At 38.3% G+C, this 23,804-nt stretch overlaps 7 protein-coding genes and 1 non-coding gene across 13 annotated transcripts in view; 3 read left to right on the forward strand and 5 right to left on the reverse strand.

The window, feature by feature from the left end:
• The window catches only part of LOC111443100 (large proline-rich protein bag6-like), a 10,808-nt gene extending 7,044 nt beyond the window's left edge, over positions 1 to 3,764 (reverse strand). Inside the window, exons 1-9 of one of the 4 annotated variants that reach the window (XM_023080740.1) lie at positions 3,421 to 3,764; positions 2,886 to 2,945; positions 2,646 to 2,793; positions 2,189 to 2,306; positions 1,520 to 1,615; positions 1,299 to 1,426; positions 1,030 to 1,107; positions 313 to 498; positions 135 to 207 (exon numbers count right to left, since the gene is read on the reverse strand). In XM_023080740.1, coding sequence (XP_022936508.1) covers positions 135 to 207; positions 313 to 498; positions 1,030 to 1,107; positions 1,299 to 1,426; positions 1,520 to 1,615; positions 2,189 to 2,306; positions 2,646 to 2,771 — 805 coding nt within the window. In that variant the 5' untranslated portion in view covers positions 2,772 to 2,793; positions 2,886 to 2,945; positions 3,421 to 3,764. Of the gene's footprint in view, positions 1 to 134; positions 208 to 312; positions 499 to 1,029; positions 1,108 to 1,298; positions 1,427 to 1,519; positions 1,616 to 2,188; positions 2,307 to 2,645; positions 2,815 to 2,885; positions 3,012 to 3,420 lie in introns of all 4 variants that reach the window. The other 3 variants (XM_023080739.1, XM_023080741.1, XM_023080738.1) reach the window with 3 other exon arrangements.
• A 227-nt stretch (positions 3,765 to 3,991) lies between these two features.
• LOC111443102 (4-coumarate--CoA ligase-like 5) lies at positions 3,992 to 6,732 on the reverse strand. Its single transcript, XM_023080743.1, has 5 exons — positions 5,287 to 6,732; positions 4,855 to 5,000; positions 4,710 to 4,777; positions 4,484 to 4,586; positions 3,992 to 4,337 (listed from the first exon to the last, which is right to left on the reverse strand). The coding sequence occupies exons 1-5, from the start codon at positions 6,512 to 6,514 to the stop codon at positions 4,224 to 4,226; spliced, it is 1,659 nt and encodes a 552-aa protein (XP_022936511.1). The 5' UTR covers positions 6,515 to 6,732; the 3' UTR covers positions 3,992 to 4,223.
• Positions 6,733 to 7,189: 457 nt separating this feature from the next.
• Positions 7,190 to 8,480, forward strand: LOC111443107 (NADH dehydrogenase [ubiquinone] 1 beta subcomplex subunit 2). 2 transcript variants are annotated; one of them, XM_023080751.1, is made up of 4 exons: positions 7,190 to 7,411; positions 7,774 to 7,819; positions 7,986 to 8,036; positions 8,195 to 8,480. In XM_023080751.1, the coding sequence occupies exons 1-3, from the start codon at positions 7,305 to 7,307 to the stop codon at positions 8,034 to 8,036; spliced, it is 204 nt and encodes a 67-aa protein (XP_022936519.1). In that variant the 5' UTR covers positions 7,190 to 7,304; the 3' UTR covers positions 8,195 to 8,480. The 2 variants fall into 2 exon arrangements, with proteins under 2 accessions (XP_022936519.1, XP_022936520.1); XM_023080752.1 differs by having other exon boundaries at positions 8,206 to 8,480.
• A 1,293-nt stretch (positions 8,481 to 9,773) lies between these two features.
• On the reverse strand, positions 9,774 to 9,846 carry TRNAK-CUU. The gene has a single exon. It is a non-coding gene; the product is annotated as a tRNA-Lys (tRNA).
• Positions 9,847 to 10,130: 284 nt separating this feature from the next.
• Positions 10,131 to 13,532, forward strand: LOC111443101 (ATP-dependent zinc metalloprotease FTSH, chloroplastic-like). Its single transcript, XM_023080742.1, has 5 exons — positions 10,131 to 11,699; positions 12,110 to 12,356; positions 12,429 to 12,612; positions 12,821 to 12,992; positions 13,167 to 13,532. Exons 1-5 carry the CDS (start codon positions 10,374 to 10,376, stop codon positions 13,386 to 13,388), a joined length of 2,151 nt encoding a protein of 716 aa, XP_022936510.1. The 5' UTR covers positions 10,131 to 10,373; the 3' UTR covers positions 13,389 to 13,532.
• LOC111443104 (probable serine/threonine-protein kinase At4g35230) lies at positions 13,486 to 17,115 on the reverse strand. Of its 2 annotated transcripts, XM_023080747.1 has the most exons (10): positions 16,873 to 17,115; positions 16,453 to 16,797; positions 16,205 to 16,340; positions 15,657 to 15,790; positions 15,292 to 15,397; positions 14,831 to 14,916; positions 14,502 to 14,690; positions 14,176 to 14,340; positions 13,942 to 14,055; positions 13,486 to 13,798 (listed from the first exon to the last, which is right to left on the reverse strand). In XM_023080747.1, the coding sequence occupies exons 2-10, from the start codon at positions 16,771 to 16,773 to the stop codon at positions 13,541 to 13,543; spliced, it is 1,509 nt and encodes a 502-aa protein (XP_022936515.1). In that variant the 5' UTR covers positions 16,774 to 16,797; positions 16,873 to 17,115; the 3' UTR covers positions 13,486 to 13,540. The 2 variants fall into 2 exon arrangements, with proteins under 2 accessions (XP_022936515.1, XP_022936514.1); XM_023080746.1 differs by having other exon boundaries at positions 16,453 to 17,115.
• A 1,632-nt stretch (positions 17,116 to 18,747) lies between these two features.
• On the reverse strand, positions 18,748 to 19,870 carry LOC111443334. The gene has a single exon (XM_023081108.1). It carries the CDS (start codon positions 19,731 to 19,733, stop codon positions 18,831 to 18,833), a length of 903 nt encoding a protein of 300 aa, XP_022936876.1. The 5' UTR covers positions 19,734 to 19,870; the 3' UTR covers positions 18,748 to 18,830.
• A 2,554-nt stretch (positions 19,871 to 22,424) lies between these two features.
• Positions 22,425 to 23,527, forward strand: LOC111443294. The gene has a single exon (XM_023081055.1). It carries the CDS (start codon positions 23,031 to 23,033, stop codon positions 23,328 to 23,330), a length of 300 nt encoding a protein of 99 aa, XP_022936823.1. The 5' UTR covers positions 22,425 to 23,030; the 3' UTR covers positions 23,331 to 23,527.
• The last annotated feature ends 277 nt before the right edge of the window (positions 23,528 to 23,804 follow it).

The following is a 23,804-nucleotide window of genomic DNA, read 5'->3' on the forward strand; positions in this document are numbered from 1 at the left end:
AAAAAAAAAAAAAAAAAAAAAAAAACATTGTAATTAGTCCAAAAAAAAAAAAAAAATTAGAGTATGAAAAAAGCCGTTCAAAAGAAGCATTTATTTTAAGCATCAAATCAATGATATTGTGGTTCAATGCTTACCACCATTCTGAGATATTGCAAGCTCCATACGGTTCATGAACTCGGAAAGTGTTGTCATAGCGTCAGGAATGGGCTAAGTAGAAGAGTACACAAATTAGTCAATAGATGACCCAAGAGACCAACCCTATCAAGCAAGATAAATCACAATTTGGCAATGTACAGAAAAAAGGTAAACTACCGCATGAATGGAAGGAACTGATACGGCTGCACTGGCAAGTGGAATTTGAATCACGTGAGGAAAGCTTTGTGATGGCTGGCCGGGAAATGCCGGTCCAGTTTGAGCTTGACTCGTTGCCTGTCCTCCAGCCTCATTGTTAGCTCTAAATGTTTCATTTCCTTGACTTGCTGTGCCACGATTGTTAGGCTGTAAGGGCATAACCATATCAACCATATTTTACACGATATCCAGAAACTGTAAATATAGAGGTCAGAGGAATCTGATATCCACGTCAACAAAAAAAAAAAATGCTGTTTAAAGCTACTGAAATCATGCAATTGAGAGAACTACGAACATAAGAGGCAATAATTATTTGGGTGACAGACAACGCAGAATACAGCATCAAAACATGTTCAGCTTCAACTACAATGTGGCACAAGAAGAAGAAGTTCTTAAATTTATGTCTTCAAAAACACACGTACGAAGAATAAACTCATCTCATTTCTTAAATCAAAACACCTGTACAAAATATCTTATAAATTATATAACGTTGTGAAAGTGAATCAAATATAGTTTTCAAAAACAAATTTGTCAGGCTATTCACTAGATTCATTTGATAACTAGAATCCGAATTGCATACCAAGCAGGACCTAATATATCCTGAACTTCCCAAATTTGTTGATTTTTCATGGAAACATACACCGTTTTTCATTTAAAGATAAAGAACTCCTCACTTACCAATGTAGACTGCATACCAGGTGGGATGTTTGCATTTTGGCTGCTTAGTCCAATAGAATTCAGAACGGCCCCAATAACCTAGAAAAGGGGAGGAACAAGGAAAATTTTGTTTCATTCACTAGGCAATACGAAATTCACCAATGTCCATCATATAACTTGGGATAGGAATTATATTATATAAGATGAGAGTCCATTATAAGCACATTAATAATAATAATGAACAAATAAATTGAAGGAAAAAAAGGAAAAAAGAACATTAAGGTGTATACCCGAGAAAGATCAGGAACAATGCCTTCACCTTGATCCCCAACATTAAATGTTCCTAAAACAACACTATGTGCAATTTGTCGATTTCGAGGGGCACCAACTCCAGCTTCGTTACCGGTTGAAGAAGGTACTAAGAAGCAAATAAAAGAGAACTTAAGAAAATGAACAATATCCCACATGTTTATAAATTCTCAAACCTAGTACAGTACTCTATTTGGCATACCATTTGCAGGTCTTTCGCCAGAGCTAGTATCTGATGCTGCCTGTTGCTGTGTTGGTTGCCTTTCAACTAAATGCAATGTATGTCCATTTTCCAAATCTTAAAGCATTAAGAAACTACAGTCCAGACTCCAAATCCATAAACAAGTGCACTCAATTGCACGAAAAGAAGCATCAAACAGCAAAACTAAGCAATAAATTATCCAAGGCTACAAACCTGAAAAGACTTGTCAATAAGAAAACTAGAACATGCATACTAAGTATTAAGGCTGTTATACGCACTAACTAAATAACATAAGAATCACAAGCTATCGTCAAATGAAAACAGTTCCAACATGTCATACTTTCATCTAATATTACTTAAATAAAGAAGAAACTCCCATCCGCAACATCAACCCTTATGCTATTAAACTTTCAAGACCACCATATTATATAAATATCTTATCTTGACCACCAACAAGCAGAACAACCATTACCATATAAAAGACTATTACCCAATAAATTTGAGATTGAATACGCAGATTAGGAAGCAAGCACCCCCTACATGAAAAATGTGGTAAAATGGTTTGCAACTAAAAAACGAGGATTTGTTGTAGAAAAAGAAAAAGAAAAAGAGAAAATACAACAATTATTAAAGAGAAATATACACTAAATGCAGACAGTGGGAGGATACAATACTCAGAAAGAGAATGTTCATCCTTTAAAACCTTTCCCCTGAATATCAAACGTTGCTGATTCACTGGGATTCCTATTTCATTTGCGATTTTCTCCTTGAATAATTGAACCGGCATCTAATACATTGACAGGCAAAAAGAGCACGTAAGGAATGTGCATGAAGAGGAAGCAGACTCGTATTAAGAAAACGGAAAGGCTATGAGTTCACTTTTCTGGTACATTTTTTGTATCTCACAATGAAGTTTGTTCTTTTAATCATTTTACCCTCTTCAAGAATAATGAGTAGCCCAGGTAAAAAGCATATAGTCACGGCTAAGGAAAAGTTATTTTGAATATGGAATAATTTCATTGATAAATTTACTTCTTTTGTTACTACATTCAGGATTCTTGTAAAATAACATTTCAAAGTAATAACAAAGTAATTTCTTTCTAGAAAAAAAAAATTGAATTCTTACATCTTTATTCACTTGAAAACTGTAGATATGTGAATCTAAAGTCTTGATTTTTAGCTCAATAATCGAAGTCGCAGTCTCCCCGGAAATACTGCTGGTGCTAGAACCTTCATTTGAATGGTCCGCCATGCTATTCAGCTGCAGCTACCGTCTAAACAACCAGGCGCAGAAACTAAATCCCAATCCATGAATGAAGATCATAATAGAGATATAAGACAACAACTAGCAAGTCAAAGCAGATACATTTATTGTGGGGAGGCTGGTTGAAGCGGAGAGGCCGCACTAGACGCGGGTAGCACAAATCTGGTTAAAATGACAAGGTTTTGCAAGAAAAGAAGACTGGGCTGTCATCAAGATTCGATAATAAACCTATTCACATTTCGTATTAGCGAAGCAATAATGTGAGAGACATCTGTTCGCGCCAACAGAAAACGTGCAACATCAAAATATGAAGATCTAAAGCAACACACTCAATCTACGCAAACAGCTAGCCAAATTAAATAGTATGACCACAGTTCTTGGGGAAGAAGTTGTAGTATCCATTCAAATTCCATTGAAAATTATGGTTGAATAATTGCAACGGTTAGGAAAGACGAGAGAAAACAAGAAGAATCATCCAGGGAGACACAGAAGGCAGAAGAAAGTGGAGATCCAATTACGACGGAAAGAATCATCCAGACAACGAAAGGAAAACTCGACGATCCCGATGAAACTGAATTCAATAAACGGAAATACATAATCCACCAAGGGATTCCGGAAGCTACAACGAAAAACGTACCTCTTCAGACGAAAAAATAGTACAAGCAACGGAAAAAAGAACCGGCACCGACGGAAATGAATGTCGACGAGAATCACAATACACCACCGGCGAAATCTTTTGTAGTCGGAGCTCGATTCAATCCAATCACAGAACAGCAATTTTCCGAAGGAGACGAAGGGGCGGGGCAGAACAGCGGAGGTGTTAAATGAAGGTGGCTTCCAGAAAGATCTAGACCTTCCCGACGGCAAGTGGCCTATCTCTAAAGAACGGAAAAGGGAAAGTGGACCCGGGGACTGAGAGAAGAAAAGCGCCAAAACGGTGCGATTTGCGGTAAATTGCTTTTTCTCGGCGGGCTCTATTTGGTAATGGACAATTAAGAAAAGGTGTTTCGCATGAGCCGCGATTAGCTGTTTCTGTCTGCTTTTTGAAACTTAAGCCAGGCCCATGAAGCCCACTAAATTTTCCATGTCGGCCCAAAACTTCGTAACCAAGTTTTGCAATTTTTTATTGTTACTTTTATAATTTAACTGACGAGTTTAACTTTTACTAAACGACGGCGTTCTCAGACCAACGACAGCGGCCCACAAAATTTGCCATGTCGGCCCAAAGTATTTAACTTTCATTAAGTTTTATTCTCAGACCAGCACAGGTAAATATTTTAAAAAGGTAAAAGCGCTTGGTAGTCATGGACCAAAACGACAGCGTTCCACTCAACACTACTATTAGTATATACGGGCGGCAAAGCAAAAGCAACTCCGACTAGATCAAATCAGCATCCCGCGGTCTCATCAGCGGTCCAGATTCTTCGAAGAGCATTTGATTCAGAGTTTGGAGGTTGCGAGCTTTATGAGATCCTTTCTCAGAATCTTACCGGAGGGGTTCTTGGGAATGGAATCCACGAACGCAACCCGCCGGATTCTCTTGTACGGAGCCACCTGTACAAGCACACGTGGACCCATCTCAGATTATAAATTACAAAATCATAGGCAAACTCAGAAACATTTCCAACACACTATTTGATGCATTCGATCTCCGCAACAAAAAGAAAAATCTATTAATAATCGAAAATATAAGTGCTGACCTGTCTTGCCACGAATTGCATTATATCTTCATGTGAAATGTCACTTCCACCCTTTCTGACCACGTAGGCCATTGGATACTGTCCAACCTCTTTGTCTGGATATCTGGAATTAGAAAGAAAATATATCAATGTAAATACATGACAATAATACTGATAAGTTGTTTATAAAATGATATTAATTTACCGTATTAAAAAAATGAAAAATACATGAAAATTTTGAACTTACGGAATTACAGCTGCATCGGAGATGCTGGGATGAGTGAGCAACAATGCCTCTAATTCTGCGGGAGGCACCTGAAAAATAATATTAAATAAAATAAAGTAAATAAATAAAACTTAAAAAAAAAAAACAAAAGATTTATCTAAATTACCTGATAGCCCTTATATTTGATGAGTTCTTTAAGGCGATCAACCACAAAAATAAAACCATCTTCATCAACGTAACATAGATCGCCGGTTCTCAGCCATCCCTCAGAATCAAGAGTTGAGGTGGTGGCCTCCACATTACCAAAATACCCTACAATTTTTTAAACACCAACTTCATTAGTTTCTATCCAATTATATTTTTAAATTACCAAACATACTATTGAATTTACCATTTGGCCAAAGTAACGCCTCTTTTTTTTTTCTTTTTTTTTTTCTTTTTTTTTTTTAATTTCAAACAATTGTATTTTAAAATTCCATTGTTCTTTAAATAAAAAGAAATCAAAATTATTAAAGATTATTCTTAAAATTAATGACATAATAAATTGTAGTATCCAAAAATGGATTCAATCATGTCGCCCATTGACCACTTTCCTTACCTTTCATGATGGTGGGCCCTCTGAGCCAGAGCTCTCCGGTTCTGTTCACAGGCAGAGCCTCGCCGGTGTCCGGGTCAACAATCTTGGCCTCGGTGCTCGGCGATAGAAGCCCTGCCGTGCCGTACCGGCGGCTCTCCTCCAGAGAATCGGTGGACGCCCCAATTCCTGTGGACTCCGTCAATCCATATCCCTGAAGAATGGAAACATTTGGATACTTCTCAACGAAACCCTCAATCACCTCCTTCCCGAGCGGCGCTCCGCCGGACAACGCCGTGTGTAACGACCCCAAATCGTACTTTCCCTTTATCTGCTCGGCAGCGTTCACCATCGCCACCAGTATCGGCGGCACAAGAGGCAGATACGTGGCTCTGTACTTCTCAATCGCCGACAACATTTCATGAATCTCGAATTTGGACAACACGACGATTGTCGATCCAGAAGAGAGCAGCCCCGTAGCGAAGGCCACAAGGCCGTAAATATGGAACATCGGAACCGTACAAATAAAAGTCCCTTCCCCTTCGCTCAATTTGAACCTCGTCACAACGACTTGAACCATCGCAATTAGATTCTTGTGAGACGACACTACGCCCTTGCTGGCCCCTGTCGTTCCAGAGGAGTAAAGCAGAGTCGCTGTGTCGTTTTGGTCCACACGCTCCTTAACTCGACTTCCACTGGATTTTTTCCTCATCATTTCGCCCAGCGTCGACACGATTTTGACTGAGAATTTTTTAATTTGAATTTCACCGTCGATCAGAACGACTGGCAATTTGGAACTGGCGATTTTGGGGATTAGTTGTTGGGTGGTGAAGGCTAAGATGGGGTTGGAATCGGCGATCTGTTTGGCGATTTCTTGAGGGGTGTTGAGGGGATTTGTGGTGGTGATGACGGCGCCGAGGGACATGACGGCGAGGCAAATAATGGGGAAGAAAATGGAGTTTGGGGAAAGGAGGAGGATGACGTGGCCTTTTCTGATGCCCATGTCAGAAAGGGAGGAGGCTACGGAGTCGACAGACTCCCAGAGGTGGGAATAGGTGATGTGTTGGCCGGTGGTGGCGTCGATGAGGGCGATTTTTCCGTTGTGGGGGCGGGATGAGATAAACGTCGTCGCATCGAGGGATTGATTAGGGGGAAGCGGGATTGGGCGGCGTTTGCTGTGGAAGATTTTCGTGGATTTGCAGAAGCCGCTTCTTGGATCCACTTCGGGAACGTCGCCGCCGTAGACCGCCATGAGGTGGCCGGAAAAGTATAATTTTTCGAGAGTGAGAGTAGGAGGTGGAGTTTTGAGACGGATTTTGGCCGCGGAGGCTTTCAGGTTGGCATGTATAGAGGCTTACAGCCGCCGCCGTTTAAAGGTCAAAATTGGAAAGAAAAGATATTAATACATGTGTATTGTATTGTACAATGCAATATGCATGTTTGTTTTTCGTTTGCCAACGCACCGACTTCCGACTTGTAATTAAATTGAATATTTCACGTTATTTTATTTTCTACTTATTGGCCGGTGACACGTGTCCTAAAGGTCAAGTCGGTCGATGGGTACGTTGAGAAATAAAGGGAGGATTTGCAAATCTCTTCGTTGATTTAACATTTTTCATTATCAATTTAAAATGAAAAAATTGGAATTGGAATTTGAAGGGCGAAATTGTAATAACACATCGTGTTCGTGTAATGTTCTTTAAAAATATATAAAAATTAAATCATTCAACTTTAAATATTTGTTTGCGACCTTGTTAATTATTTAAATCCAAATATATTTTGTAAATCATTCAACCACGTACAGATTTGGATTACCACTGGAAATGCGTTGTAGGCTACGAGACCTTGGGCCGAAGGGAAAAGGCCCATTCACTTGATTGGCCCAGCTTGAAAGCCCATTCTATGAGCTTCCCCATAGTCATTTTCAAAATCAAGAGTCAGGTCTCGAGAGTGATTTTAATCCAAGTTTTCATCTTCCTCCTCCTCCTCCGATCATTTCTGCAATCAGATTTTGCTGGTCAATTGAAAGTGCAGAGGCCAATATGGGAGGTGGTGGGCACGGAGCTGGTACGACTTTCAAGGGCATGACCATACACCAGCCAAAACGCTGGCACACCGTCACCGGCAAGGGATTGTGCGCCGTCATGTGGTACAAACCCTAGCTTTGTTAATTCCCGATCGAACATTTCTATTGAAGGAACCTAAATTTGTCTCATGTTTTAGCCAATCTGCGCCATATTTACTTTATTTACCTTCTTTCTCTATCTTTCCAAGTCCTGCATCGTTTCCGATCTGGCCTCATCGGATATTTCTAAATGAATGCATCGCAATCGAGTGGAGTCACAAATTTCATTATTATTTTGATGCTATCTCTTAATACCTTGTCTCGTACACAATTTGACGTCTCTGTGAAAATTAGAAATCGATCGGAATCAGTAGGATTGATAAATTGGCATTGCCAAGCGGTTCAAAATCTGTTTTTTTACCAAATTATTAACTATTATCTTTCAGGTTTTGGGTGCTATACAGGGCGAAACAAGATGGACCTGTAGTACTGGTAAATGTCTTCGTTTTCCAAATCACGAATTACATTTCTACTTACTATTATGTATCTGAATCTCTATTAGTTTTTTCCCATTTTTTCTTTCTTGTCGATGATATATGCCTCAGTATTTATTTTCCATTCCTGGATGTCTTATTCTTGTAATATTTGTAATGATTAGGGCTGGAGACATCCATGGGAAGGCCATGGTGACCATGGACATGATCACTAGGTACCCTTTTCATTATTTACCTCTCTTTTCAGTTTTCTCCAATTAATTGTCTATGTTTATAGATAAAAAAAAGTCAAAACAAAATGTGCCCTGCTGTATTTGCAACACTGAACTATTAACCACTTGATATTAGGGAGTTCTGTTGATAAGTTTTCCAGGTCCTTTGTAGGGTTGCTGTCAATGGTGGGCAGAAGGGGAAATGGCAAAGCTTCAGTTGCAGGTTCCCCTATTTGAATGTTACGAGTACCATATTTGCTGAGTTCTGTTCAAATAAGGATATTGTGATAGCCAAGTGGACATTGACATCACTTCATCATTTTTACTTTGTAATCATGAATTCTTCTGATGTGTTTTGAATATTTGATTTGTGTTCAATCACTGCTGTTGTTGAGTTCAAGCAAAGATCAATGCCTACTTCTGAATTTAGTTTGTTCTTTTGTTTTATTGCTTCTCTTGCTCCAAGTTTACCCTCTTCTTAAATTAAGGTTATTCCATCAGGCTAATTTGATTGGTCCAACCTGAATTTCATGTAATCAATGGTGAAAAAAGCATTCAGGAATTTATCTGCCGTGAGACAGTTATAGGCACTGTACTTTTTTTAAAATAGAAACTTAACTGAAGAGGTATCAAATGCATAGAAATAGAGAATTGGTTGATCTTGAAAGAGCATTCCAGTTTCTCAGCTTTCTGAATGCTAAATTCCAAAGCCTCGAAGTTGCCTCTAGGGCTCTCTGCAGTACAGCAATATTGTTATTTCATGGGTAGCTCGTGTATAGATACCAATTTCAATGCACTCAGTATCTGTTTGCTTGCTGGAAGGTAATCCTGAGGGAGATGATTCCTCCAAAGTTCCACTGAGACTAAGTTATGGATAAATTGCCCCTGTTAACTCCGAGGCAACAAAAGTTCTCTCTTCTCGGTAACACTTACGGGAAGTATACCATTTCTTAAGTTGTCGTAGAAAATGCGTAGATGCCATTTCAGATCCTTCTATTGAAAACTTAGATCGATTCAGTTCAACAAACGGAGTAGGAGTGATTGAAAGGGTTGGATTTGGACACAGCTTCATTGCAGTTGAGAGCTCTCATTTTGAAGGCATCTGATTGGGTTCATGGCAACCACATAACTGTTAGCTTATAATGAGGAGGATTGACCTTTGAACTGCTTCTGTCAAAATTACCGGTCGCTAATTGCAGGTGGGTTTAGATTCAGACAATGCCGTATCGCAGGCTTCTTCGAAGAGACTTCAAGTCCTCCAGTGTTTTTAATGGACTTTTGCGTCATTGCGGTTTTGATTGGGTTTTAAGATATAAACCCTGTAAGCTCCAACCATACAAACACGGTTTGGGATATACGTTTGTATTAAATAAACTACTAAATTTAAATATTATATTGGTTCTTAAACATTTGTTTCATTTTCATTTCTGAATTCTTAGTTCTTAAAACTTTCAAAATCTCCTAACAATTTTGGCCTTTGCATTGTTATTTTTCTATCATACCCATACAAACTTACTAATGCATACTCAAAAGTAATCTAAAAATAAATAAAGATAAGATCAAAATGAATATATTTTTTTTTTAAGATAAAAGTTACAGATTCAGCACGAAAATAGTATAAAATTTTAAAGTGGTGAGGATGAAAGTGAAATTTAAACACGCAAAATCCCGACAAAGCACCATTTAAAAGCAAATTTAAAAAATAAATAAAAACTGGTGGTTGTAAACAGTCAATCTACTCGCCCACCGTGGGGCTCGAACCCACGACCACAAGGTTAAGAGCCTTGCGCTCTACCAACTGAGCTAGACGGGCAGTTGTTGACATATTATTAATATATTTTTAAACTATGTTGGTGTTGGAACGATATATGAATGATTTTAATAAGATTTCAATTATGGAAGAAAATTCTATTTATTTATTTCATCTATTCGATTATCAGAATGAAAACACAATACATATCTATTCATTGTAATTGGTGGGTTGTTACTGTAATAATTTTATCATCATAGCTCAAGTAATTGCTTTCATCATATAATTTCAATAAGGTTCCTAACATATAAATAATTTGACGTTCTTAGGATGCCACCAAAGATATTTCTAGAACAAAATTTGTTTGGAGAGAAGAACTAATTGGAGTTTAAGCGCACACGTAGACCAGATGTTAACGCCTCTTGATTCTATGGCGCGGATTCAAAGATGAAATCCACCCATTTCCCCTTCACATTATCAAACAACGACAAAAAAATTGGACGCGATTTCTCTGGAATTCTTCGATTTTTCTTTTTCCTCTTTATTTACCAGATTGAATTGAAGCAATCGGCTGAAATTTCGTCGGAGTTATGGCTTCCTCCGCCACTAATCCTCTTCTATCTTCAACCTTCTTCGGAACTAACACCTTAATCTCTCCTCCGACACCCAAAACCACCAGATCGGCGACGCGTTTGCCTTTCATTTCGAGGAGGAAGCTTGTTCTTACGCGAAGCGTTCTTAGTGAGAAACCCAATTTTGAACACTTAAAGTCGATTCCATCTCGAGCTACTTTGGCTGCTCTCATCTTCTCTTCGATTGCGCCACAAGCTCTAGCCGTGGACGATGCTACCCCTCCTCCGCCGCCTCCTCCGGTAATTGAAGCTCAAGCGGCGAGTCCCAGCACTTCAACTTCCTCGCCCTTCTCTCAGAATCTCCTTCTCACTGCTCCGAAACCCCAATCTCAATCGGTTTCGGACCTTCCCGAAGGTAGCCAATGGCGATACAGTGAATTCCTGAATGCGGTGAAGAAGGGGAAGGTGGAACGAGTTAGGTTTAGTAAAGACGGCTCTGCGCTTCAGCTTACTGCCATCGATGGCCGTCGTGCCACTGTGATAGTCCCCAATGACCCTGATCTTATCGACATTCTTGCCATGAACGGTGTTGATATTTCGGTGTCTGAAGGCGACGCTGGAAATGGATTGTTCAATTTCATTGGTAATTTGTTGTTCCCCGTTTTGGCCTTTGCTGGATTGTTCCTCCTCTTCCGCCGCTCTCAGGGTGGCCCCGGCGGCCCCGGTGGATTAGGTGGGCCGATGGATTTTGGAAGATCAAAATCCAAGTTCCAAGAAGTGCCTGAAACTGGCGTGACTTTTGCCGATGTAGCTGGAGCTGACCAAGCCAAGCTTGAATTGCAGGAAGTGGTTGATTTCTTGAAAAACCCAGACAAGTACACAGCTCTTGGAGCTAAAATCCCAAAAGGGTGCCTCCTTGTTGGGCCGCCCGGTACGGGAAAAACTCTTCTGGCGCGGGCCGTGGCTGGTGAAGCTGGCGTGCCATTCTTCTCGTGTGCTGCCTCAGAATTTGTAGAACTGTTCGTTGGTGTGGGTGCTTCGAGAGTGCGGGACTTGTTCGACAAGGCCAAGTCCAAAGCTCCTTGCATTGTGTTCATTGATGAGATTGACGCTGTGGGGAGACAGAGAGGGGCTGGTCTTGGAGGTGGGAACGATGAGAGAGAGCAAACAATCAATCAGCTATTGACTGAGATGGATGGGTTTTCCGGTAATTCTGGTGTGATTGTATTGGCTGCTACAAACAGACCAGATGTTCTTGATTCTGCTTTGCTCAGGCCCGGAAGGTTTGATAGACAAGTTACCGTCGACCGTCCTGATGTTGCTGGGAGAGTCAGGATTCTTCAGGTCAGTGCATTGGAAACTCTTATTGTCTCAAGATCAATGAAATTGTAATGGATTCTTGGTTAGAGCAAGGCACTTAGGCTTTTGTTACGCTTGATTTTAAGTGGTGTGTCAACCTTAGAAGCCCACCGTTAGCAAATGTTGTCCGCTTTTGCCCGTCACATATCGCCATCAGCTTCATGGTTTTAAAACCTTGAAGGGAATCCCAAAAGGAAACGCACAAAGAGGATAATATTTGCTATCGGTGGGTTTGGGCGGTCAGAAAGGACGGGCCGTTACAAAAGACGCTCATTTTCGTTTTTTTATGTGTTTTTGTAGTGTTGTAGTTTGGAACATCTGTTGCATTTTTTCTTTTTGTTAATGTTCTAAGTGCTCTGTATTCTTTCTTTATCTGATACACTGATGTCTTGTAGGTGCACTCAAGAGGGAAGGCACTTGCTAAAGATGTTGACTTCGAAAAGATAGCAAGGAGAACCCCTGGTTTCACTGGAGCTGATTTGCAGAACTTGATGAATGAAGCAGCCATTCTTGCAGCCCGGCGTGATCTCAAGGAAATTAGCAAAGATGAGATATCAGATGCTCTTGAGAGGATAATTGCAGGGCCGGAAAAGAAGAACGCCGTCGTCTCAGATGAGAAGAAGAAATTAGTTGCATACCATGGTATATGCCAATATGACTGTCATTGTCTGGTTTTGCAATTCTATTAACAGCTCGTTTCTTTTCCAAATGCAGAGGCCGGGCACGCTCTTGTTGGAGCTTTGATGCCAGAATACGATCCCGTGGCGAAGATATCGATCATTCCCCGTGGCCAAGCTGGTGGACTTACCTTTTTTGCTCCAAGCGAAGAGAGGCTCGAATCTGGATTGTACAGCAGAAGCTACCTGGAGAATCAGATGGCTGTTGCCCTTGGAGGAAGGTATACATTATTCAAACTTCATCCTTGCAATGACCCTAATGTTTGATTGTCTGGCCATACTGCTTGACGGTCCTTTACGACAACTTTTACGAGTATCACTGTGGTCATTCTATACGCCAACCTGACCTTTTGAAATAATGAAAAATGTTCTTAGAGTTGAGTTATAGAGCTTATATGGTATTCAATTTGCATTTAATGGCCAATGCAGGGTGGCTGAGGAGGTGATATTTGGAGAAGACAACGTCACAACGGGCGCATCGAACGACTTTATGCAAGTTTCTCGTGTTGCAAGACAAATGGTTGAGAGGTTTGGATTCAGTAAAAAGATCGGACAAATTGCAATTGGTGGATCAGGCGGAAATCCCTTCTTAGGTCAACAGGTATGCACAGATGAACGTAATAATGTGACTGATCTACCTTATAAGGATGGATAGATAAATGTTTGGATTTCCGCGATTATTTTTTCAAGCCGCTAAATATCAAAAACTTATTACACAAAATCCTATTTATTTAGAACGATTTCTAATTATAATTAATGTTTGGGAACTTTGCAGATGTCATCCCAGAAAGATTACTCCATGGCAACTGCAGATGTTGTGGATGCAGAGGTTAGGGAGTTAGTAGAGGTGGCATATTCAAGGGCTAAGCAGATAATCACGACCCACATCGACATTCTGCACAAGCTTGCACAACTCCTTATCGAGAAGGAAACCGTGGACGGGGAAGAGTTCATGAGCCTCTTCATTGATGGAAAAGCTGAGTTATTTGTTGCATAGAGAAGCATATTGACATGGAATTGTATTATATATGTTCAATACACAAAGCCGAATCAACTAATTATTTCACAAAGTGCATACCACTTGAATGATAACTTACAGATCCCATGGTAGGCAAAAAATGCACCAAAGTGTTTGAGAGAACTGAATTCTCAATACCCTCTGCTACCTCTATTATGCCTTTTCTTCTCTAATGTTGATGCCTCATTCAACATGTCAGCTGCATCCTTGTGCATTCCGAGCTTAACAAGGGCAACGGCCTGCAAGTAAAATGCAGTCGGCCACTCAGGGTGAGCCAATTGTGCTTGCATGGCATCTCTAAGTGCTGCATCTGGTTTATCACACAGCAGATAACAAATACTTCTTCGCGCGTAGACTGTTGGAGATACTATATTTCCTACGTCAATGAACTGCACATGATGCCATAAATAATACGTCAATCTTCAGCATAGAGCAACTCAACTTAACGATCCAGAAGTTGTGTATTTTCAGGTTTGGTGGAGGGTGTTAATCTCAAAGTTCATATACATCATCAAGGCATATAGCTTCTTACCGTAGTATAGCCGTCTATTGCCTCTATAAAATTTTTATCTCGAAATGCCATGTCGCCTCGCTTACGCGCCTCCAACATATCTCGAATCTGTTGAGTCCATTCTTGGAAGGACAGCTGCATAAATCCAGTTGGAGATGAAGATTTTAGCATTTAATAAGGATCAACAATCTAACGGGAAAAAACTTCCAAGAAATGAAACTATAGAATTGAGTTTCAGTATCAGAGATGGTTTACTTCGCAGGATCCATCATCATCCTTATAATGTGACACGAGCAAAAGCTGATGAATGGCTGTTAGGTCCACTCGAGAACAAGCATCGCCCATTACAGAGAGAGGCAGTTGTGGCACCAAAGGTATTTCCTCGTGCTTTGGGATACCCAGCATTTCATATGATGGAATCTATAAGCAAGAATTTATCACATTAGAAGTTAAAAGTACTGAATAAATTTGACTGAAGTATCTCTTCGAAAAGAAAAGCACCACAAGAGGTCCACAATATATATATATATATATATATATATATATATATATATATATATGAATAAATAAAAACCGCTCACATCAGAGTTATTTTGGAGAGGGGTGAGTGCTGCTACAAGTTCTCTAATACTTGGTCGATTCCTAGGTTCATATTGCAAGCACTGTGAGGCAAGCTCAAATACTAAAGTCGCCTCTTCAGTTGAAAATTTGCCATCTAAATGTGAATCCATCAAGAGCGTAATGTTCTTACCTCCAATCATATCAAGTGCCTGCATGGAAGTCGAGGAAATAAATGGAAAAGAAAAAAAAGAAGAAACCCATCTTCTTTGATAAAATTAAACATCGGCATTAATATGCTTCTGTTTCATGCCCCTAAATTAGACATTGGTAAAAACTATAAAGTACTTACTTGATTCGGAGGGACATGCTTTCCACTAAGAAGGTCTAAGAGGATAGTCCCAAAGCTATACATAACGCTTTCAGGAATTACAGTTCCTGAAAAAAGCAGCCAATTATGACAGTGATACAATCAACAAGTGGAAGAGAACAATACGGTTAAGTTCTTGCTGTAATATCCAAGAGACATTCATAAGGATCCTAATGCTCATTCTCTTTTCCTTCATAACTAAGATTCGTACGGATCCTACTGGTGATCAAGTGTTCTATAACAAGTCTTTTAACATTTGATCAATCTGGAGTTGGACTTTCCGTTAAGGGAGATTCGATGAATAATCAGATAACTGAAGGCTATAAAATTCTAATATACAATTTCGTATGGATAACCAACAGATCTATGCTCCTTTTGTAAATGGTAGAAGAAAGAAATGACTAATTAAGTTTGATAATAAAAAGCGGATGTTGTTCAAGTACCATCTCTTAAATACTCTGGAGGTGTATAAGCTAAATTGGTGCTGTAACTTTTTCCGTCCATGCTGTTTTTCATCAATCCAAAACATGATAGCCGAGGATCGCCATTCTGCAAAATATCTAGCCACATTAATACAATATGATTCGAAAGATCCTTTTGAGTGGAAATTTTTCTTTTAACGAGAACGCTTCAATGTGGGTGTTTCAAAATAAAAAATCTATCGCCCTCATAAAAATTAGAAAAATGGGCATTTGAAAAGGAAAGCCACAAGTTTTCTCGCAATTCTTATCACAAATATCAAGGAAATTATTATCGTTTTCTTTCTAGCGAAAAAAAGGGGAAGGGGGTTTGTTGATCGTTAAAGCACCTCGTCAAATAGAACCCTGTCTGCATTCAAGTCGTGGTATAATGGACGTTTTTCCTGACAACAATATTGTAATGCTTCAGCGATGTATAGAGAAACTCTTAAACGCATTGCCCACTCAATGGTTTGTTTCTCCCCTGTCAACGAAATTGTATAACCGATTACGTTTTACGTCTAAAAAAAAAAAAAAAATGCACCAGATGTCCAATTTGTATGGATTGATGTGCATGATCTCACTCATTGTTTTACTCATTCAAGTTTTCAAGAAAATAAGAACACAACAAAAGTAAGAATAAGCAAAAATACGGAATCAACAGATTGGAAGTATAATGCATCATCGATAGCTTCGTCTCCAGGGAAGACGCAGATCATAAACTTGTAAAAAGAAAAATTATGGCAGTTCTCTTTTATGGCGATTCTACATCGTCCATAGGCAGATTGAACATCTAAACCATACAATAGAACCATACAACGACGACGAAGAAGAAGAAGACTGGTTTGATATGATAAATTCCAGAATCATCAATCAAGAATGGGTTCAAGAGACTTACAGTGGAACAAATGCTTTGCGAGGGTGCAATTGGGCATATACTCCGCAACAAGCAGCCTTTCGTCGCCCTCGCAGCAGTAGCCGATTAAATTGGCAAGTCTTTCGTTTCTCAATTTCCCCACACCAGAGGCTTCCTCCTGAATAAGAATTCAACACCAACAACATAAGCGAATAACAATTAATAGCAAGGGAAGGAAATGGTGACAATCAGAATCCGAGAAATTGAGAAAAATGAACACGAGTGTGTACGGCGAACTGTTTGCGGTCCGGCCACGCAGCTTTGGTAAATTTTTTAACTGCAATACAGCGTCGATTGTTCTCTTTCTGAAGACATCCCTTGTAAACGACGTTGGGCGATTTATCACTGCTTTCCGATACAATGTATTCGGAGAAGAAGTTGTTCGTCGCCGCCTTGAGGTCGGCGAACGAAAACTCAACGCATTCATCAGCCGGCGGGGCTTCTTCTCCATTCTGATGGTGGGTATTCTTCTGGCCTTGAGGATTGTTTTGTTCATTAACATCGGCTGAAGGTTTTTTCAGTTGAAGTAACGACGATTGGCAGCAGCCCATAACTCAATCGATTCAACTCCTATCCTGGAATTGAAACTGGAATTTGAATCAAAGAAACAAAAACGCAGAAGCGGGAAGAGATATGTATCAGAGAGGTGCCTGAAATGTAAACTCTACGAAATGCGGATCGTTGGATTGTGAGAATAATAGAGAAACGTAGCGAGGTTGCAGCTTCCATTTCTCCTTCTCATTGCCGCCGTTGTCTCGTCGGTGCCCGATTGAGTTTCAGTTTTTCCTCTCCAGCAGATAACAGGGGCTTCGTCTTTCTGGTTTCTTCTGCAAATGAGTTGTCGTAAGAGATAATAATGCAAATATTTGTTATAACTTATAACTTCCCTTTCATTTCTCGCGCCACAACCTGAAATTTATATTCTCTTTTTTTATTTATTAAAATATTTTATTTTAGTTCCTTAATCTTTTAAATTCCTCATTAATAATTTAATACAATTTTTTTTAATACACAATTTTAGTTCTTAACTTTACAATATAAAATATTAGTCATTATTTTCAATTTTCAATTTATTATCATTCAATAATAAAATAAAATAAAATTATAGGTTTCCTCAAAATATAACTTAATTCAATATTTTTTTTATTATTTTTATTGTAAACTATTTTAAACATATAATATTATAATGGCAATTTAATCTTAATCTCCCAAGTGAATTAAAATCATATTCTAGATGGTATTATTGTACTTATAAAAATGAGATTATCTATGGCTGAATTTTGTGATTAATCATATTTTATTAGCATCTTAATTATTAATTGAATTAAAATTTTAGCATATATGTATAAGTTTTATATAGCCTAATTTTCATTTAAATTCAAGTCAATTCTCTTGAAAAAGTCAAAGTTGGAACATTTTAAGTAATAAGAATACAATTTTAAAAAAATGCTCAAATAAAAATTAATGTTTAGCTGCAAAAAGTAATAATAACAATTTATGTGAAACTTAGGAGTATAAACTTTTATAGTTATGAGTTTAATTTATTGAAAATTTGGATGTTTTTGACAATAGCAGTGTCGGCAACGGCAATGTCTGGTTTTCTTTTCTGAAGGGTCCAATTCAAAACATCTCATGTTCTTCCAGAAGGTCACGTCCAACAAAATATATATTTTATATAATCATATCCAAAAATAATCATAAAAATAATCATATTGGAAGATGGGCGCCGTGAATTTTGTAACTTAATTGATGAATTATGCACATAGCTTGACCTATAAGAGTGGAGAAGTCGTGTGAGGCAGCCAAACCGCGTGTGGCCCTTAGCCTAAACCAAAAAAGCCTAAACCAAAAAAGCCTAAAACTAAGGCTTCTAAGGTAATATTTTGAAATAAATTTGGATTTTCAAAATTTCATTTAGTCCCATTTTCATCCTCCACCCTTGAGTTAATATAAATCGTAAGAAGATAAATTTAGATTTTGTGGCACTTGTTTAACCTAGCGAACAAGTTAGCCTTGAGCCACATTTGAGCTAAAAAACAAGTAACAACGACTCTTATAGCATATAACCCTGGTAGTAGAATTGATAACTAGTCACATCCATGAATAATACATTTTGAAGCATTTTAGTTTTAGCGAGTGCGAACATGATTTTGGTGACTAATGATATACTATTATTTTGACACAATAAAAAATACTAAAGGTTTATCTAACCTAAGAGCTATGAAAAGGGGTGTGGAACGAGTATATGAACATAAACAACAAGTCCTAGACCGCCACAAGCAATACATCTTGAAGAAGCATGACCATGACAACTACACCTAAATTTTGTATATTTAGAAACATTATTTTTGAAATTCAACATTAAAGTAGAAAAATCATCATCCCAATCTTCTACGCACATTCCAAAGATCATGTCATCGATTATCGTAAAAACCAGCTCATCTATACATTACACTACACGCACATTATTATAATTAATTGTATTTTTCTCTAAATCATATTTATTTTCAACTCCCCCTTTTTTCTCTTCACAGAAGGGATCAAAATATGTGAATCATGTACATATATTTAGTTAATTAGTATAGTAATTTGGTGAAAATAGTTGCATCTATTTTTGTAATATCTGTTGCTGCGACAGAGCGTTTAGCAACGATACTCTGGCGCTGATCAAACTTCTGAAAACCTTCTGGCTTTGAGTTTCAATGTCTCCAATCCAATCCTCCAAATCTCGCATCTTCTTCATCGTCCTTTTCGTCTCCTCTTTCCCTTTCTTCTTCAATTCTCTCAAATTCTCAGATCCAATTTCTCTGAACTCTCGAATCCCCTTCTCCTCTTCCGCCGATTTTTTCCCCTTCTTCGATACCTGATCAAATCCTGTCCACGCCCATGGCTTCCTTGTCCTGAATGATTCTGCGATTCCGTTGAACAGCGCCAGAGAAACCGCCATCGTCACTCCGATGACTTCTCCGATCGCGGCAGCAAGATCGGTGGTGATGTTGCCTTGCTCGGCCGTTTTGGTTTTCTTCTGTACGGTCGAAACTAGTTTCGCCATTTGCCTAGCTAACCTCTTCCTAGATTTAACATATAACGCGATCTTCTCTTCGTCTTTTCTCCTCATCGCGACCTGCGCGGCGGAGTGCTCTTCTTTGAGCGAGAGAATCAAAGTCTGGAAGATTCCATAAACGTCGACGAAGCGTAAGAAATGTTCGAGAAGCTTATCCATCCAGTGCGGCTGGTGGCGGAGGGATTCTTGAGTCTGAGGGAGATTGAGAATGTCGTCGAGATGGTTGTGTACGGTTTTGAGGCGGTTCAAGCCGTCGCAGATCCAGGCGGCGGTACGGGACTCGGAACTGAGCGACCAGGAACGGAGATTGGCGATCTCGTCCTTGAGGTGGAAAATCAAGGGGTGGGGTCTGGAGGGAAGACTGATGGAACGGACGTGATGAGAGAGGGCGGGCTTGGGGTGAGCCTTGTTCGGAAAAGAGAAGGATCGCCGGAAAACACCGACCATGGCTGTGATTTCAACGATGCGGTGAGAGCGGGAAGAAGATGTGGGGAATTTGGGAGTTAGTGGTGAGGAAATGGGAAGGGAATTTTGTAAGTATTTAAAGGGGAGCGGAGAATAGCGCGGAATTTGAGGGCAGAGAGAAAGTGAGGCGCACGAGGGGAAGCTAGAGTGGGGAAGCAAAAATGAACAATATATGACTGCCTTTTTTGCGCAGGTCTTTCCCTACGTTTAAAATTGCTTTACATATTTATTTTTTTAGATATAAAATTAATTTAACAAATATAAAATTATTTTTTATTGTACATTAACTCTCAATTTTCTCCAATAATTTCTTTTCTAAAAATTAATTAATCTAATAAATATAAATTTAATTTTTATGTAACTTTTTCTCATATTTATAATTTTTATAAAAGATTAAAAATGTCAATAACCTCATATATTTGTTAACATTTTTCAATTCATATTAGATACAAAATTAGAGGTTAAGTTGATTCATCCATTAAGAAAATTAAAAAAAAAAAAAATGAATTTGTTTATAGTGTATAATTTAAAATAAAATATATTTGCCACTAAAAAGGTTTATAGAAAAGTAGTAACCGTAAAAGGCGGTGTATTTATCCTATTGGTGTGGAACAGGAGTACAGGATCCGCGAATAAGTAGAACATGAAAATCAAACCCACGGGGCTGCCAATGATGTGGGTACACGGAGGCGGTTGTGTTCTACACAGTCCTCGTGGGGAGGGGACACCACGTGGCTCGACACGCTGGAGCAGTTATTTTGCGGGGCCCACATACGCGCTGCCTCTTTTTAGTTGTAAGCAATAATAAGATATTAATTAGTTTAATTAGCAAACTTAATGATCAAAATCTCATCACAAATATTTAATAGGATTAAATTCCACTCAATCAGCTCTTATTTATTTTTTTATCCCACTGAAGTTTCACGGTTGTTTCTTTTTTTCTTTTGGATAAATTATTTTAACAAATTAATAATATAACTTTGAGCATGATGACCACAACAACAATATTAGATAGAAAAAAAAGAGCACTTTTTAAGATTAAAAATTCCTACAAAATAATTCTATGCAGATGTTAATGTTAATTTCAATTATAAATACGCCACTTAATTATTTATTTTCAATAAGTAATTTTAAAAAAATAATATATACTAATACGAGAACCCACCTTAATTAGACAGAGAAACGAGACATTTCTTATAAGGATGTAGAAACCTCTCTTTAATAGACACGTATTAAAATCGTAAAGCGATATGCAACAAGCCAACGCAGACAAAATTTGTTAATGGTGGGCTTGAGCTATTACAAACGACATCAATACTGGCTCCAATGAGGATGAGTTGTGAGATCTCACGTCGGTTCCTGATAACGTAAGGGTATATTGTAAAGCACTATTATCATGTGAGCTCGGACTGTTACAACTAATTTGATAGTTGCGACAATCTATACACATACATTAAATGAACCTCTTAAAATTTATGTAAGATGTCTATGATTCGATATTTGACATTAAATTAAGGAACTATTAAAATGAACCCCATGAATTTCAATAATGCAATAATGAAAAAAAAAAAAATTATGCACCTAGAGAATTAAGATGTTTAATATAAACTGTAAAGGTCAAATTGGTAATTTATGTATTTGTTATTTATTCCATATATAGAACTCTATATCTTAGGCAGCTAGAGAATTATAATTGAACCAACCATTCAAAGATTCATTATTATATATAAAAAAAAAAAAAAAAAAATTACATTGAGATGTGATGGGACTTCTCATTCTTCTTTGAGCCTAGAATTTGAACCATTAAATTATAAACATGGAATCTATACACAGTTTAAATTAATTTTTATTAATTATGGAAGCTCTAACTTAATCAGACATAAATCCAGGTGGACGTTCGCAAGATCGAAGAAGATCTCCACCGTTGAATCCCAGTTAGCAAATGGTCAGATATTAAATGTATTAAAGAAAATAATAATAAGAATAATATATGAAATCCCCAAAATTTCGGATCTTCGGAGGCATTTGAAGTTAATTTAATTATGATTTAAGAAGTTGGAAATAGGGTTTAATTAAAGGTGAGGGAGTGATTGGATACAGGGACAAGACAGAGAGGGTTGGAATTAGTTGTCCGTTGTCCCAAACAAAATAACAAAAATGTTCGGATTCCTAAACTCAGATTAATTCGGAATCAATATTGGGGACTCAATTGGACTCATAGCCCATCATCGCTTCGCTTTTTCCAGTCAAAATTAATTATGCTATTTATTTCACTTTATTCCTTCTTATTCCTTCCTTGTGTCTACTTTTCTTATAATCCAGCTTCAATTCTAAGTTTGATTTATGTAATTTTCAGAATGTTCTTTCACAAGTTGCTAATCAATTTCTGTTTTTTTTAATATCATTTTAATAAGTGTATCTAGTATGTCCAAATCTACCGTTAGCCGGTACTATTTTATTTAGCTTCCCTTTAAGAGCTTCCTGAGATTTCGCTTTAATGGGTTCTTTCTTAAGCATTTTTTTGAGGTTTTCTTTTAAGGGTTTTTCCTCGGAGTCTTAAAACGTGTTCACTGTAGAAATTTTTTTAATACTTTAGAAAATTGGTATTATCTAAGAGGCCAAATATTAAAAAAAAAAAGAAGAAAAAAAAAGAAAATAGAACTTTTACAGATGTTTATAGGTCGGGTCAAGTGGAGTTGAGGTAGTCAAATGTAGAATGGAGTTTGGACGAACATTAATGAAAAGTTGAGTCAATAATGAGGCGCCACAAAACAAAGGAATCTAATAACTAGACGTGGCCAGCAAAACGTGCCTATAATGAAACTTTAAAAAATTATTTTTGAAAAAAAAAACATAAAAAAACACAACAACTTGTTAATGAAATGCATCACTAACGACTGGTTGAGTGCATTGAAAGGGGCGGCTTAGATCCATTCCCCCTTTTCAGTGTCCTTTCCCTTTCCTAAAACACCTTTAAAAATAAAAAATAAAAAAACAAAATAAACGTTTCGTCTTCGGCCTCGGCCCAATGTAGTTATCTAATGGGCCTTAAAGATCAATCCGATACTCAAAAGTTTAGGCCCATGAAATTATAGCCCAGCCCAAAGAAAGAATTAGACAGACACACGTGGCAGGCGAGTGGAATGCAATGCGGTGGCGATTCATAAAACCGCCATGAAAATCATGTGGACACGTGGTTTCATATTAAACCCCGATTTCTAAAAAAAGGAAAAGGGGGAAACGATTTAGGGCAATAGGAATTTGGATCAGAGCACAAAAATGGAGACTAACCAGAAGGTGGAGATGGAGAGGGAGCAGCAGAGGCGAGAAGAAACGAAGAAGCTAGAGCAAGAACCACCGCACTATATATCCCCGATGCAGCCATTGACGGAAAGTGCTTACGGCGGAGGAATGTACGGCGCCGAGGAAGGCCAACAGCAAAGCCTACAGAAGAAGCCCGCGAGCGACACACAGAGTGCCGACGGGCCTGTAGAATCGGGAATGAAGCCGAAGCACGCGCCCCCGCCATCCTCTGGCGATAGAGACATCGACATCACTGGGCAATCGTATTTCCAGTAGCCTGCAAGGTTCGTGGCTACCGATTGCCTTTCGTATGTGTGTAATAATGGCGAAAGGTAGTTCGAATGTTGTAATCTGTTTTCTTTTTTCCTCTCAATAATGCGTTTCCGAGTACTTTGAAGGGCAAATATGGTATTTTACCAACCGGTGATAGTTAGATTTTAATTTAGTGAACATCCTTAATAACGGTACTACTATAATTGGATTCTCCACTCCGCAATAATTTTACTTTAAAAGAAGGAAAGAAAAAAAAAGGGGGCTTACAACAGTCTTCCGTTGTGCTTGAAATTGACATAATAATAATAATACTAAAAGAGGAAATTCATGTACGAAATGTAACCTTTTATTTGGTGTAGAAAATTCATATAGAACAAGTATAATTCAGTCGATCAAAAAAGAAAAATCAATCAGACATTCATCAACCAATTTTGAGAGTAAAACAAGTATAATTCAGAACTCCGTCGCATAAGTAGA

The sequence above is a fragment of the Cucurbita moschata genome, unplaced genomic scaffold (assembly GCF_002738365.1).
Source record: "Cucurbita moschata cultivar Rifu unplaced genomic scaffold, Cmos_1.0 Cmo_Scf00005, whole genome shotgun sequence".
Classification (NCBI taxonomy): Eukaryota; Viridiplantae; Streptophyta; class Magnoliopsida; order Cucurbitales; family Cucurbitaceae; genus Cucurbita; species Cucurbita moschata.

Excerpts from the sequence above, each read along its gene's own strand:
- LOC111443104 (XM_023080747.1), bottom strand. The coding sequence starts at position 16,773 with ATGGGCTGCTGCCAATCGTCGTTACTTCAACTGAAAAAACCTTCAGCC. Across the intron at positions 16,341-16,452 it reads CGGACCGCAAACAGTTCGCC|GAGGAAGCCTCTGGTGTGGG; the intron begins GTACACACTCGT and ends ATTCTTATTCAG. Across the intron at positions 13,799-13,941 it reads CAATAGACGGCTATACTACG|TTCATTGACGTAGGAAATAT; the intron begins GTAAGAAGCTAT and ends CATCATGTGCAG.
- LOC111443294 (XM_023081055.1), top strand. The coding sequence starts at position 23,031 with ATGGAGACTAACCAGAAGGTGGAGATGGAGAGGGAGCAGCAGAGGCGA.
- LOC111443107 (XM_023080751.1), top strand. The coding sequence starts at position 7,305 with ATGGGAGGTGGTGGGCACGGAGCTGGTACGACTTTCAAGGGCATGACC. Across the intron at positions 7,412-7,773 it reads GGATTGTGCGCCGTCATGTG|GTTTTGGGTGCTATACAGGG; the intron begins GTACAAACCCTA and ends ATTATCTTTCAG. Across the intron at positions 7,820-7,985 it reads AAGATGGACCTGTAGTACTG|GGCTGGAGACATCCATGGGA; the intron begins GTAAATGTCTTC and ends TGTAATGATTAG.
- LOC111443102 (XM_023080743.1), bottom strand. The coding sequence starts at position 6,514 with ATGGCGGTCTACGGCGGCGACGTTCCCGAAGTGGATCCAAGAAGCGGC. Across the intron at positions 4,587-4,709 it reads TCCGATGCAGCTGTAATTCC|ATATCCAGACAAAGAGGTTG; the intron begins GTAAGTTCAAAA and ends TTCTAATTCCAG. Across the intron at positions 4,338-4,483 it reads TGCAATTCGTGGCAAGACAG|GTGGCTCCGTACAAGAGAAT; the intron begins GTCAGCACTTAT and ends GTGCTTGTACAG.
- LOC111443334 (XM_023081108.1), bottom strand. The coding sequence starts at position 19,733 with ATGGTCGGTGTTTTCCGGCGATCCTTCTCTTTTCCGAACAAGGCTCAC.
- LOC111443101 (XM_023080742.1), top strand. The coding sequence starts at position 10,374 with ATGGCTTCCTCCGCCACTAATCCTCTTCTATCTTCAACCTTCTTCGGA. Across the intron at positions 11,700-12,109 it reads GGAGAGTCAGGATTCTTCAG|GTGCACTCAAGAGGGAAGGC; the intron begins GTCAGTGCATTG and ends GATGTCTTGTAG. Across the intron at positions 12,993-13,166 it reads ATCCCTTCTTAGGTCAACAG|ATGTCATCCCAGAAAGATTA; the intron begins GTATGCACAGAT and ends GGAACTTTGCAG.